At 44.3% G+C, this 13,199-nt stretch overlaps 1 protein-coding gene across 8 annotated transcripts in view; it reads right to left on the minus strand.

Annotated features, from left to right (window-relative positions):
• Window positions 1-12,538, minus strand: part of FAT1 (FAT atypical cadherin 1) — a 108,569-nt gene extending 96,031 nt beyond the window's left edge. For 4 of the 8 annotated variants that reach the window (XR_014692969.1, XM_084518953.1, XM_084518956.1 and 1 more), the window contains exons 1-2: window positions 12,074-12,538; window positions 1,221-4,510 (exon numbers count right to left, since the gene is read on the minus strand). Coding sequence is in view for 7 of the 8 variants with exons in the window: in XM_084518953.1 (XP_084375079.1) it covers window positions 1,221-4,488 (3,268 nt within the window). In the remaining variant the exon portion in view is untranslated. Of the gene's footprint in view, window positions 1-1,220; window positions 4,511-10,785; window positions 10,907-12,073 lie in introns of those variants that run through there. The other 4 variants (XM_084518955.1, XM_084518954.1, XM_084518958.1 and 1 more) reach the window with 2 other exon arrangements.
• Window positions 12,539-13,199: the final 661 nt, after the last annotated feature.

Consider the following 13,199-nt stretch of genomic DNA (forward strand, 5'->3'; position numbering starts at 1 on the left):
GAAGAGCCTTTTACCAAGCTGAAAAAGTCACCAAGTTGCTTCCTGCATCTCATCTTTCCACAAATTCTTTAATATGCTTTCTTGACTAATTATCAGTCTGTACCTTATATCAAGGACAGTTCATTTTGAAAAGAATGAAAAATATGCAGATAGTTAAGCACAAAGAGTGCCTTCTGTAACAACGCTGGTGATTTCTTAGAAAAAAAGAAAAAAAAAAAAAGACATTTTAAGCTACATTGTCAAGCTTTAAAATGCTCTACATTCTTTCACCAGGTTCTTGGTTTAGATCGAAGTTTGAAGACAAACACATCCACCAAATGCGAACGAATTCTTCCCCACTCTAGTGTTTAAGAGGGAATTTGTTCCCTAAGATTAAAAAAAAAAAAAAAAAAAAAGCAACCCCTCTTCATACACCCACCGAAGAGTAACACAATATCAGTGTTCTCTATCTTTATCAGATATGTAAAAGAACAGGTAGTTACAGAGACGCACTACTAGAAGTCAGCACTAGATTTCTTCAGAAACCATCCTTCTGCTTTTTTCTGAATACATGGCATTTGAATAACTCAAAGTTGCTCCTCAATTTATGCATCACTAATGAGGTAAGCCAACAGTTCAGTCTGCTTGATTTATACAAGCTTTTTAAAGGCTGCATCAATGTTTTCTTTACAAGAGCCTTTCCATGAAGAAAGTACTGATTACTAACATAAACATGAGCACCTATAACCATAAAAGGTAGATACAAAAACAGCAAGTATGGCAGTATAAATACCTGTACTGATAAATACTTCTAGTAAATGAAGCACCAGAGCTGTAGTTTAAGAATGCAAAGCATAAAAATGTCAGAATTCAGTCCTTGGACAGAAATCAATTTAATCCCTCTATTTCACACGCCCCACAGTCCTCAGGACAACTGTTTACTTGAAACAGACCTTCATTTTATATCAACAGCATTCTTCTTTTTGCCACATGGTAGATATTTTAAGATCTACCATGCATTTAGGTATGCTGGATGAAAATGAGGACAGAGGAAAAGTACTTATCAAATATACACTTACAATTTCACTAGTGGCAGATGGAACTGTACTTATTATTGGTGACTTTTTATTTTTTGGTCCTAACAAAAACACCTCTCTCAACAGTGACAATGCAGCTTTTATCACCTCTTTGCCAGCATATCATTTTACTTAGAGCATAAAGATAACATAAAAATGCCTTACCTTTTTCTTCATCTATGCGGAAGACTCCTATACCAGACCCATCTCTGATAGAATATCGAATCTCCCCATCTCGTCCTGTGTCTTCGTCATAAGCAGATACTGTCATTACTGAGGAGCCAACAGGAGCATCTTCTTTTATAAAGCCTTTATCAGCAAATATAGAGAACCGTGGCGGGTGCAAGTTTTCATTCACATCAACTACCTCCACTTCAACATAACACGTAGAGGACAATGAAATGGGTTTTCCTTTGTCCTTGGCCCGCACAGTCAGGTTATAAAGTTGTTTCTTTTCATAATCCAGTCTTTGTACAATACGTAGTGCTCCGCTTAGTTTATCAACATCAAACGTGCCATCTCCACTGTCCAAAAGACTGTACCGTACTTGACCTGACTGGCCTAAATCAGGATCATAGGCTTCTAGCCATGTAATAATTGTTCCCTCAGGAAGATCTTCTCGAATTTTCACATGATAATTTGAAGGAATAAATTTAGGAGGATTATCGTTAACATCTTCTATAGATACTTTCAAAATAACCGTTGAAAATAATTGAGGTTCTTCAGTAGGTTGGTCCCTAGCCTCTATTTTCAAGAAATAGACATGCTGTTCTTCACGATCCAGAACCCCCACAACTTTCACAACTCCTGTCACAGCGTTAATAGTAAACTTGTCTGTATCTGTAAGAAGAGAGTATTTTACTTCTCTATTAGCCCCCAAATCTTTATCTGTAGCTTCAATTTGAATAATTTCACTGTTCAGCTCTTTGTTTTCACTCACTTCGACAAAATAGCTGTCTTGTAGGAACACTGGTGGGTTGTCATTAGCATCCAAAATTCTTACATCTAGAAGGTGCCAGGCAGACTTCTGTGGTATTCCAAGATCGTAGACAGTAATGTTCAGTGTATATTTATCTTTTACTTCCCGGTCAAGGGGAGACAAGATTTTCAGCATTCCACTTTCCATGTCAACAATGAAACTACTATCTTCATTACCTCCAGAGATAACATACACTAACTTTCCATTGAAGCCAGTATCAAGATCAGTAGCATTCATAAGTATTATGCTGGAGCCCACAGGTTGGTCTTCTCTTACCTCAATGCTACTGGGGAGCGTACTTCTAAATTGAGGTGCATGCAGATTCACTGAGTGAGTGTCAAAGAAAACATCCTCAACTTCTCCACGGCTGTGCAATTTATTTGCTTGCAAGAGCTTCTCTGCGAGCATTTTGGCAACGCCAGTTTCTTCACATTGCAAGTTGACCGGTTTGCGACTAGTAGCTACAGTTATGTTGATATACAATGGTTTTGCAAAGTTTTCTCCATCTGTAGCTGTAATTTTCAAACTGTGAAAAGAAATTTTAGCACCTAGGCCATCTGTTAGCGGCTGCTTGAGAGAAAGTACTCCAGAATTTGGATTTAGGCTGAATAAATCCAGTTCATTTCCAGATTCAATTTGGTATCTCACCAACTGAAGCTCATCAGCATCAATGGCAGATACCGTTGTTATTTGTTCTCCAACACCAAGATCCCTGGGGATTGTTCCCTCACAATTTATTTTCTCAAACAGAGGTACATTGTCATTCAGGTTATTTAAAATAATAGTAACAGGAACTTCAACTTCTCGACGATATGGTATACCCCAATCAGAAGCTCGAATCCTTAAATTGTAAAGCCTTGGCATCAATTCATAATCTAAGTCTTCTGAGGTACTAATAACCCCACTGAAATGGTTTATCACAAAGGGCAAAGGATTTAGGTTTGCGATGCTGTAAGTCACGTAACCATTTTCCCCTTCATCAGGATCTTTTGCACTTACTCTCATGACACTAGTACCTATTGGCACATTCTCATCAAAAGAAGCTTTATAGGATGTCTGAGTAAATTCAGGAGGATTGCTGTTCATGCCTAGTACCTTAATTAATACTTTTGCAGAAGCTCTTCTGTCACTTGTCACAACTTCAAGTTCAAAATGGGATGAGTATTGTGCTTTTATGGGTTCTGAAGTGGTAATGAGACCAGTGTGAGTGTTTAAATTGAATTTTACTTTGCCAGGTGTGTTTTTAAATATATATTTTAAATGGGGGTAACTAGGCAGAGCTTTTACCATTATCACAGGTGTGTTTGGAGGAGCAAATTCACTTATTTCAGCTCTATATATCTCTTTTTCAAATCTGACAGGACCAGACTTAAACAGTGGTGATGTCACATGAACAACTTTTACAGATGAAAACTGTGGAGGATTTCCTTTATCTTTAGCTTGAAGGGTAAGGTTGTATCCAAAGGGGTGGCTCTCCCAGTCGATGGGACCAATGGCTTTGATTCTGTATTCTTTACCTCCTGGAACAGACCTCACTGTTCTGAACTGCTGAAGTGGATCACCTGCAACAATATTTAATGATGCTATTTCTCCATTTGGACCTTGATCATTGTCCTCTACAGTTACAACTGCATAAGTTGGATCCTTATCTGATTCTGAGGGAGTCAGTGTAACAGCTGTAATAATGGGCGCATATTCATTTGCTTGCTCTACATGCACAGTTAGTTTTGCCATACTGCTGATGCCACTGCTACCATACAGCTTCAGTCCACGATCCACTGCAAGAATTTCCATTTCATAACGCTTAGTGTCCGAGTAGTCGAGTCTACCAGTTAGCACTATCACACCACTAGTTGGATGAATAGCAAACACATCTGTTCTTTCTTTAAAGCTATAGTAGAACTCTCCATTGGTTCCTATATCTGCATCTGTTGCACTGACTCTGGCAATGCTTGTCCTTATTGCTGTGTTTTCAGGCAAAGAAACACTGTAAGATGTTGGAGAAAACAAAGGCCGCAAGTCATTTGTATCCAGTACCTGTACCCTGACCTTCGTGCGTGTTTCAGCATTTGTATTTTTTTCAACTGCTTTAACAGTCAGCATATAATGGTCTTTTACCTCTCTGTTAAGGATAGCTGTGTTTCCTCCCTTGGTCCGTATTCTCAAAAAACAGAAATTTCCAAGAACATATTCCTCAGCTTTAAACAAATTCTCATTGTCTCCAGAAATAATTTTGTATCTTATGTCCCATAACGGATTTGTGATGTAAATGCCCATTTTCACTGGATGCCCAACATAAGTCTTTGCTGCAGAATTCTCATACACAGTGGCATTATACTGTGCTTGTGTAAATTGCATTGGTGGAGCATGATGTGGGATTTGATTTCCTTCACAGTTTCCAAAATGCTGCACCAGCAGCATCAGCAGCGACAGCATAGTCAAGTATCTTCCCATGGCAGCAATTACAAAAAAAACCCTGAAACAAGAGAAAGAAGAATTAAGACCTATGACTGTTCAAATACTACTTAGATGACCTTGATGCTTAGTTTAGAACACACACTTGCAAAAACACTATTAGTTATACATCTACGTTATAACCATTTTTGCTGAAAGTTTCAATGTGATTTCCAGTAACAAAAAAGCAGGTAAATTAAAATCCCCCCAAATTCTCAAGAATCCTTAAGACCAAATTCTAAGAATTAGACACAAGGAGAATGCATTCAGTTAACTTCATCTGAAACACTTCATAAAGCAACACTGTTAGGAGAAATATGCCAGTACTGAAGTAAGCAAATGAGCAAACTTGATCTGCATGAATTTGGAGTACTCTCTCCAGTCCTCTAGTTCTAGTTTTCTGATAGTAAATTATTCTCGCTCATTTCACTTAGATTGTAAAATGACTAATATCTAATGATGCAGAAGTAAAAAAACAAAAACAAACAAACAAAAAAAACAATTATAAACAGGGAATTATTCCATACCTGTTTTATTCTGTCCTGTCTCAGTACCCTGATAAGAACAGTTGATAGCATTGCCTTTTTTTTTTTTCTTTTTTTAAAGCCAAGCTCATCACTAAGCTGTACGACCATCAATAAAGAATGAGGCATATTCCTTTATTCCCCTCTCTGAACAGATCTGAAAAACGAGGATCAAGAGCTACAGGAACATGAATCTACAAAAATAACTGGAAGATCTATGGAGATGCGTTTCTTTTAAACACACTCCAGAAATGACGGGGAAAACATCTGAAACAGCAAGACAGACATGGAGACATGCCTCATCAGCTGTACCTTTTGAGGAAGAAGTCAGTATATAATTTCCAATGTCTAAATCCAGGCAAGACTGCAGCATAACAAAAGGTAGAAACCTCAGGAACAAGACCCTTCAAGACCACCCTCTTCATCTGGGTTTACAGCAAGAGTTGTTACTCCCGGATGTCTCACAGGATGATAAATCAAAGCTTTAAAATTCTTCCTCAACAAACCCAAGCTTTCAAAACAACAACAACAACAAAAAAAAAGCGTGGGGGGGTGGATTTATTTGCAGCAAGTAGAAAGCCATTTATCTTTAACTTGATTAAGTACCATACATTCTTCTCTTTTACCTTCCCCTATTTATCTTCAGTATTTTTCCCTTGCCTCTTCTTTAGTCTTTCCTTCCCTGGCTGGTCTTTTTCATACAACTTGCATACTAATTCCCAACCATACTCTCCTTTCATTCTTCCCAACCTTTTCTCCCCCATGTTATCCCTATTCTCTCCCCATTTTATCCCTATTCTCCCACTCTCTACCTCTGCCTGCCAGACTTTCCTCTGTGCCTACCCTCACACTGGTTCTGCTCACCTCAGCTTCAAGTGCATCTCATTCTGTTGTCGTCTTCCACCACTCACATTTTCTCTTACTGCTGTTTGTCTCTCCCTTAATTCCTACCTGCTTGATTAGATACCTGAAATATGATATTGGCTGAAATTCCACGGATCATCTCTGCTCACTAGGAGATATTAGAGCAAATTAACCTGCCTGTGTTAACAGTTCACTCCAAAGCCTCAGAAGCAGCTGATTCTGTCACAGCCATTATTAAATCAGCGCTTTTGAGAAGTCCTAAGTCCTAAGGACTTCTAAGGACTTAGGACTCATATTCACAAAGATAAAGGAAATATTAGAGAGGAATAAGAAAAATCCATCTGGGGAAGAAAAAAAGCAAAAATCTGTGGTCTGTCTTCCAAATCTAGCAATTAACTTACTTGATTAAGGCTATAACCATAGCAGAAAATAAAAGGTAAGTCACTAGCTAGAACCACTACTTAAAAGGTCTTAAAGCTGGAAGAATGAAAGGTTGGGAGGGCAAATGAACGAGGTTGCAACAATCACGATTTCAATGGGTTAACAATATCATTTCTCTCTTTTCTACTGTTTTCCCTAGGCTATGGTTTATCCTTAGAATAAGCAGACACTTGGGACTCCAGGGCTTCATTTTCTTAATATGCCACTAAATAAATGAATATTTTCATCACAAAAATTACTGCAATAAATAACCTATATCAATACCTCTAAAATTTCAAGCAATTTAAGAAGTCATTATACTGCACTAAGACACACATCAAAAGTGATTACATCCTTTGAAGTAATCAACAGAAACAACTCTCCCTGTGGAAGTCTTGGGACCTTCAACTCTGACAGGTGAAAGGAGCTCTGCTTTATCAAATAAATTAAATTGTTAAAGAGAAAATGCTCACCACCTGACTTGTTCCACAAGAGCCTTCCAAAAACTGTGGTACTTCCAAAACCATACACTCAGGGAAACAGAAGTTACTGTCTAGTCTTTCCTACCTATCAGAACATTTCTCTGTGAACCTCTTGCATTCTTCTCAGAGCCAAGGTAGCTCCTCACAAGTCACTTCAATACAATTCCTTAAGCTTTCACCAGTCATTTTGCACTCTTGTCAAAACTGGACACATTTTAGGCCTATAATCTATTAAAATTCAGTAGCAAAGAGCATCAACTCTGAGTCTGTATTTATGGGGCTGCTATTAGTTCTTTTACTCCATTTGTTGGAATTTTAGCAGCTCTTCACTACCCAAAGCTACTTATTGATCAGGTCTTATACTGCATAGTTTCCCTCTTTTCCTCCATCAGTTGCAACAGGATTTTTTGTTTGTTTTTATTTATGCTGAAATCCAAAACCCCATTTGTCTTCTGAAGCTATAGCATCCTGTAACTCACAGCCCTTACGTACTAGCAGTTGGCAATAAGCTGTCAGAACTGGTGTGTTTATTATGTAAAACACTATCTGTCTGCATCTTTTATCATTTGTTCCTCATATCTCAGGCACATTAGACTATGATGCATTAGACTACACTAAGATATCCAAGCTCCTCATTAAAATTCTAAGTTGAACATATGTGTAGGTTTTACTATTACATAAATATTTTTCTGTGTCATAATACCTTAAGTACTCTTTGCTTATTTTCTGTAATAACTGCTCAGAACTGGCAACAGGCAGGCTACTGAACACAGTTATGCAACTACCAGTAAGAGTCCATTCTGTAGCAGCAACCTCTAATGTCTGCTGAGTCACAACCTACAACTGAAGAGCATCCCTCAACCGGACAGTTAACTGCGCTAAATAAAAAGAAGTTAGATATTTCTGTTACATTATATTTTCCCCATCTTGTGCCATAATTTGGAGAGCTACCAGAAATTAAAAATTGTTGAACCAAGACTATTATCCACATATAATATAATCTTGATAAATATCTAAAGTATTAAACAATGTAAAAAGTTATCGACTAAGAGAAAGCATGAAAGCATTAAGATAAAATGATAGCGTGTTAGATGCAAGCTCAGATGGCTCATTACAGGGAGCCAGAATGACTAAATTTCAAAAACATTTTAGCCAAGGGCTACGCTTTGAACTATTTTTTTTTTTTTTTTTTTTAATAAATCTTTGGAGTATCACCACTTTAGGATTTTCTGCATCCATTTCCAAGACATAACACAACTGTTTGCTTAATAAAACATCATAGCCCTAGGTTTACAAGAAGTACATCATATTTATTCTGGAAGGCTGATCTCAAACAAACTCTGATTTCCTATTTGGAAGGATGGTTATTATTATGTGCATATTCATACCAATGACAGTTTTACTACTTAGATACTGCATTAACAAAATGATTTAACTCAGTGTCACTCACATATGGGGAAAAAAAATACTAACACAACTTAAAAATATGAACTAACTTCACAGTAAAGGCAACAGAATCAGAGAATCAGGTGGGCTGGGTGACCTTTTACTAAAAACTTTCAAATGCTGATAATTTGGCTAAGATGCAAGTTTCTCTTTGCGGAATGCTTCCAGTACATGGACTTCAACCTGTATACATGTAGTTTGAAACTTGCAAGTTTAACTGTTTTAAGCATCAAACACAGTATGTAGCAACCTCAATGCCAAACAGGCAAAACAAGCTTTGTCTTCCACAAAATGTATCAAGAGTGAACAAACATTGTGGGAGTTACTCCCCAACCAATCACAGAAAAATCACGGGCAGAAAAAGCCCCTTAACTGGGCCAGACAGGCTGTTACTACGAGCCTCAGTGCCATTGTTATCCCCTTTCTACACACAAGATCTGCCAGTTAAGCCCAGAAGGACTTCCTGCAACACTACGCTACATTGCTTGTGTTAGCCAAACCAGACTCAGAACACAGCCTGTGAACACTGCACTTGGGAAACACCAGGGAGCATTTTGGGGACTAAAATAAGTCCTTTAGTGCTGTTTGTGCAATGATTGTCTTCTGAAAACTTTTACTAATTTGTAACAAATGAGGTAGCACTTTGCTTTGTTCTCTATGTTTTTTTGGCACATGCACACCAACTTCCCTGAATAGCAACTTTACATTATTAACACTAAAATGTCTCTACTGATCAAAACATCGCCAATTTACTTTAAAGGTCAGTTTTGATCAGCACGTACAAGTGATGCCATTTGACACAAACTCACTGTGAAAAGTTATTACCGCAGTAACTAAACTGTCATGACAGGGTTCCTATTGTAGAAGTCTAAGGGAGATCATGTGGCTTTGTGGGCTGTACTAACTGTACAGTTACACCTTCTCTTTCATTTTTTTAAAAGCAATCATTTATGTAGACCAATCAGGTTTAACCGTTTCAACATCCTCAGAACTCCAACCAAAAACTTAATAAATATCTGATTTTCTTTTGAAATAAACACTGAAAGAGGCTTTCATTGATTTTGGGAATAGGGGGAAGGGACAGGGACAACAGTGGGAGGCATCTGTGTGTTGGTAGACAGAAAATTAACACATGATGAAAGCATACAGTAAAGTTACTTAAGTAAAGCTAGTAAGTTATTCAAAAAATGTACGTTGCCGTAGAGATTAACTTAGCAGTTCCATCTTGTGACTAAACTCCAGCAAGGTTTATGTTTATATTCCCCACGGTAGGATTTAATCTCATGAGATACTTTGATTTGTGCAGTCAAGATCTCTGCTGTTAAAGGAAATGCAGCTGCTGTATTCAAACAGCATGGAAAGATTCTCAAGCTTGAGCAAAACAAAGTTTCACACCGGCAATTTTAGGTATTTACATATACCAGTAACTGCCGTGTGTCTAATACTGAACTCATCCATTGTACACAGAAAAGCAAATCCTTGGGAATTAAGAAGTTTGGTTGAAATTCAATATGATGACAACTTTTCGAGGACCAAAAATAGTTTTACTGAGCTTGCACTCAGCTTTAAACTAAAATAAATAACAGATATAAATCTTCACTGTTTTAGAGCTTTGCTTTTTCTTTTGCTTCCTTGCTTTCACTGAAACCAGTTATAACTTGGCCATATAAGGTTCTTTCTCATGCTAAGTTATAAAAGCAGTAGCCTATCGTATTGCTGCAACTACTAAAGCTCACCTTCCAGTATCCTAAATGCGAGATTTCAGGATCTCACAGAGAACAAAAAGCTTTGAAATAGTCTTATTCAGCGATAAAACAGGGAATTTTACACACTAAATAGCTGGATAATATAACCACATGCTTAGACAGGTAAAAAGGCAGTATGCAGCGAGCAGGAGACACAGCCATTACACACTATTCCTTTCTTTCACAGCAAGACAGCAGGAGCAGTATTTCCCATGCGGCCGCCTGGGAACAACTTGTAAGTACCTCAAACCGCAGGAAAAACTGCTGTTAGAAGCCAGTGTTGATTTTTTAAAAAAAAAATTCTTAATGCATCCCCCCCCAAAAAAAAAAGTTCATAAGCATTGGCTATGGGAAGCTCCACTGCCACTTGCTGACCCCAGGAAACTAAGCACACCTTCCCAACAAAGCTTGGTTTTGTCTGCGCTGCCAGAGAAGCCAGGCGGAGCGAGGCGAGCTGCCGGGGTCCCCGAGAGCCGCCTCCTCGCCTTCATCTCGCCGAGGAATCCGGCGAGGGGAGCACCGGGAGGCGCCGCGCTCCAGCGGGAACAAAGGGAGAAAATCACCCCGAGACACTTCTTCGCTGCCAGCCTCTCCCCGCGGCTTACCCGGGAATTAAGTTCACAATGGCCCATTACACACATCCCACGGCAGACACCTTGCCTCCAGGGGGAAAATACGATCACCACCCTTTTTTTTTTTTTTTTTTTTTCCTCGACATAACTTCGGAGCAACCTGCCGCCTCGCCTCCCTCCCTCCCCTCCCCTCTCGGCCGGCAGACCCCCCAAAACTTCCCCCGACTCTCCCAGCCGCCCCCACCTCAGTGCCCGCGGGGCGGGGACCAGCCCCGCATGGCGACCCCGCACCGGGCGGCTGCACAGCGCGCTCCGCTCGCCTTCCTCCGCCGCCGGCCGCCCGTCCCGCCGCTCGCTGCCCCTCGGCGCCGGGCCGTGTCCCCCCCCCTCGCGTCTCCACCACCCCCAGCTCCGTATTCCTCCGCCGCGCCGGCCGCTCCGGATCTCGTTTGTGCCGGCGTTCCGCGGGAGCAGCCCCCGCACCCCGGCCCCTCCGCCCCGCCCGGGGCCGGGCCAGGCGCGGGGTAGGCGGGAGCGGGGCCGGCGGCCGCTCCCCCGGGCGGTGAAGTGCGGAACGGGGAGGGGGGGGGGTTGGGGGAGGCGGCTGGGAAAGTTCGCCCGGGCAGCGGCGCCTGCAGAGGGAAGGGGAGCTCGAGGGACGCCGCTGGGACGCGCAGTCCCCGCTCAGGGCGCTCAGCGCAGCGGGCATTTAACTGCTGCTGCCCTCTGCTTCCAGCGACCGGCGCCCGCGGGGCTCGCTGAAGGGGCCCGGCTTTGCAGATGAACGCCCCGCAGGAGCGCTCCCCGCTCCTTCAGAAGCGATCGCGCTCGGCAGCGATCAAACGTTCGCCGGGGAATCCCTCCCGGCTCGGCTGCGGGCGGGAGGAGCCGGCGGGGGCGCGAGTGGGGCGCTTTATTAGCCCCGTATATAAATAAAGCCAGCTGTGAGGGGGGGGGGACCCTCCCTCAGCGGAGCCCTGCGCGCCCCGGGGCTGGAGATCAGAAGAGAGCGGCGCCTTCAGACAGCGGCCCCTCCCGGAGCCGTCCCTTCCCTCGGGGGACGCCTCCTTCCCTCGGGGGGCGCCGCTCCGCTCCCCTCGGCCGCCCTCGCCCCCTCTCGGGGCAGCCCCCCGGAGCCCCCTCGCAGCCGCCGGCGGCGCCGCAGTTCCGCAGCGGCCGGCCAGGGGGCGCCGCGCCACAGCGCACCGCAGGCCGGGCACGCTGCCGGCCGCCAGCCCCCAGCCCGGCGCGGAGCCCCGCGGAGCACAGCCCGGCTCCCGGGTCGGTCCGGGAAGGCGGCGGTGGTGCCTCGGGTGCGTCTAGGTCAAGTCTCCGTGCCTATATATATATGTACCCGTATATACGTGAGTGCATATATACAAAGATATACGCACACGGCAGCTTTAAACTGCAGCAGCCGGGGTTGAGGCGCAAGCCCTCCGAGCGCTGTCGCTGAGCAGCGCGGCGAGCCCCACGTGAAGCACCTCTGCGGGCGCCCCGCTGCGAATAAACTCCTCAAACAAAGAACTCACCAGGCCAGCTGGACTCGGCGCTCCCCTCTCAAAGTCTGCTCCACAGCTCAGTTCATCTCCGCGCGCGTCCTTTTCCCTCCCCTCCTTTTTCTTTTTCTTTTTTTCCTCTTTTTCTTTCTTATTTTTTCCTGGCCTTCGGCGAAGGAACGGTAGCAGCCCGGGCGGCCGCGCACCTCTACAGCGGGCAGCCGGCCGCGGCCCCGGCGCTCAGCGAGCGCGGCGCCCGTCCCCATCGCCACAGCGCGGCATGTCGGCTCCCCCCCATCGGCTGCCTGCTACTCGAACGGCGGTGGGAAGGTAGGGAGAAGAGATGGGGAGGGAGGGAAAAGATTAAAAGGAGAAGGAAAAAAATAAAAATAAAAAGGAGGAAAAGCAGGCGAAAAGGAGAGATCCAACTTTCTCAAGACATGTCCAGGCAAAGAACGGGAGAGTTGCGGAGTTGCAGCGGCGGAGAGTGAGTGGGGAAGCTGAGACGGATCGCTGGTTCCCTCCCTCCCTCCTTCCCCCGCCTCCTTCCCTCCCTCTCCCCCTTCTCTGGAGCTCCGTCCGCCCCCCGGACCCTGCTGCCGGCGGCGCCACCCCCTCCTTCCCCTCACCGCGGCGGCGGCGCGCACCCCGCCGGGCTCCCCTCGGCCGCTCCGACAGGGCTCCGCGCGGGGCCGCTGCCGCGCACCTGGGCCGCGGCCGGCCGCAGGTGAGGCGGGGCGAGGCGGCCCCCTCCGCTGTCCCCCTGCCCCCGCAGGACCGTGCCGCGGGGGCGACCCCGCCGCCGTCGCCGCGCCGGCCGGACAGCGCGACCCCTCCTGCACAGCGGGTCCACGGCGGGGCACTGCCGCTGGAAGGGACGCCTGGCTGCCGGGGGGCCGAGCACGGGGATCGCCTCCCGGAGGCACGCCAGGGCTGGAGCTCTCCTGTCCCTCTCCCTCTCTCTCTCCTTCTCCCTCTCCGTCTTTCGTGGGTCCCTTCTGACTGAGCTCTCCTCTCCACAAACGGCTTCCTGTCTACCTCCCACCTTGAACAACAATTTAAAAAAGGCAGTTCCTTCTCAAAAAAAAAAAAAAAAAAAAAAAAAAACACTAAAGCACAACCAAGCAAGGCATGGTTATCATATTTACATTGTGCTGCC

The sequence above is a fragment of the Aythya ferina genome (genome assembly GCF_964211825.1).
Source record: "Aythya ferina genome assembly, chromosome: 4".
Taxonomy (NCBI): domain Eukaryota; kingdom Metazoa; phylum Chordata; class Aves; order Anseriformes; family Anatidae; genus Aythya; species Aythya ferina.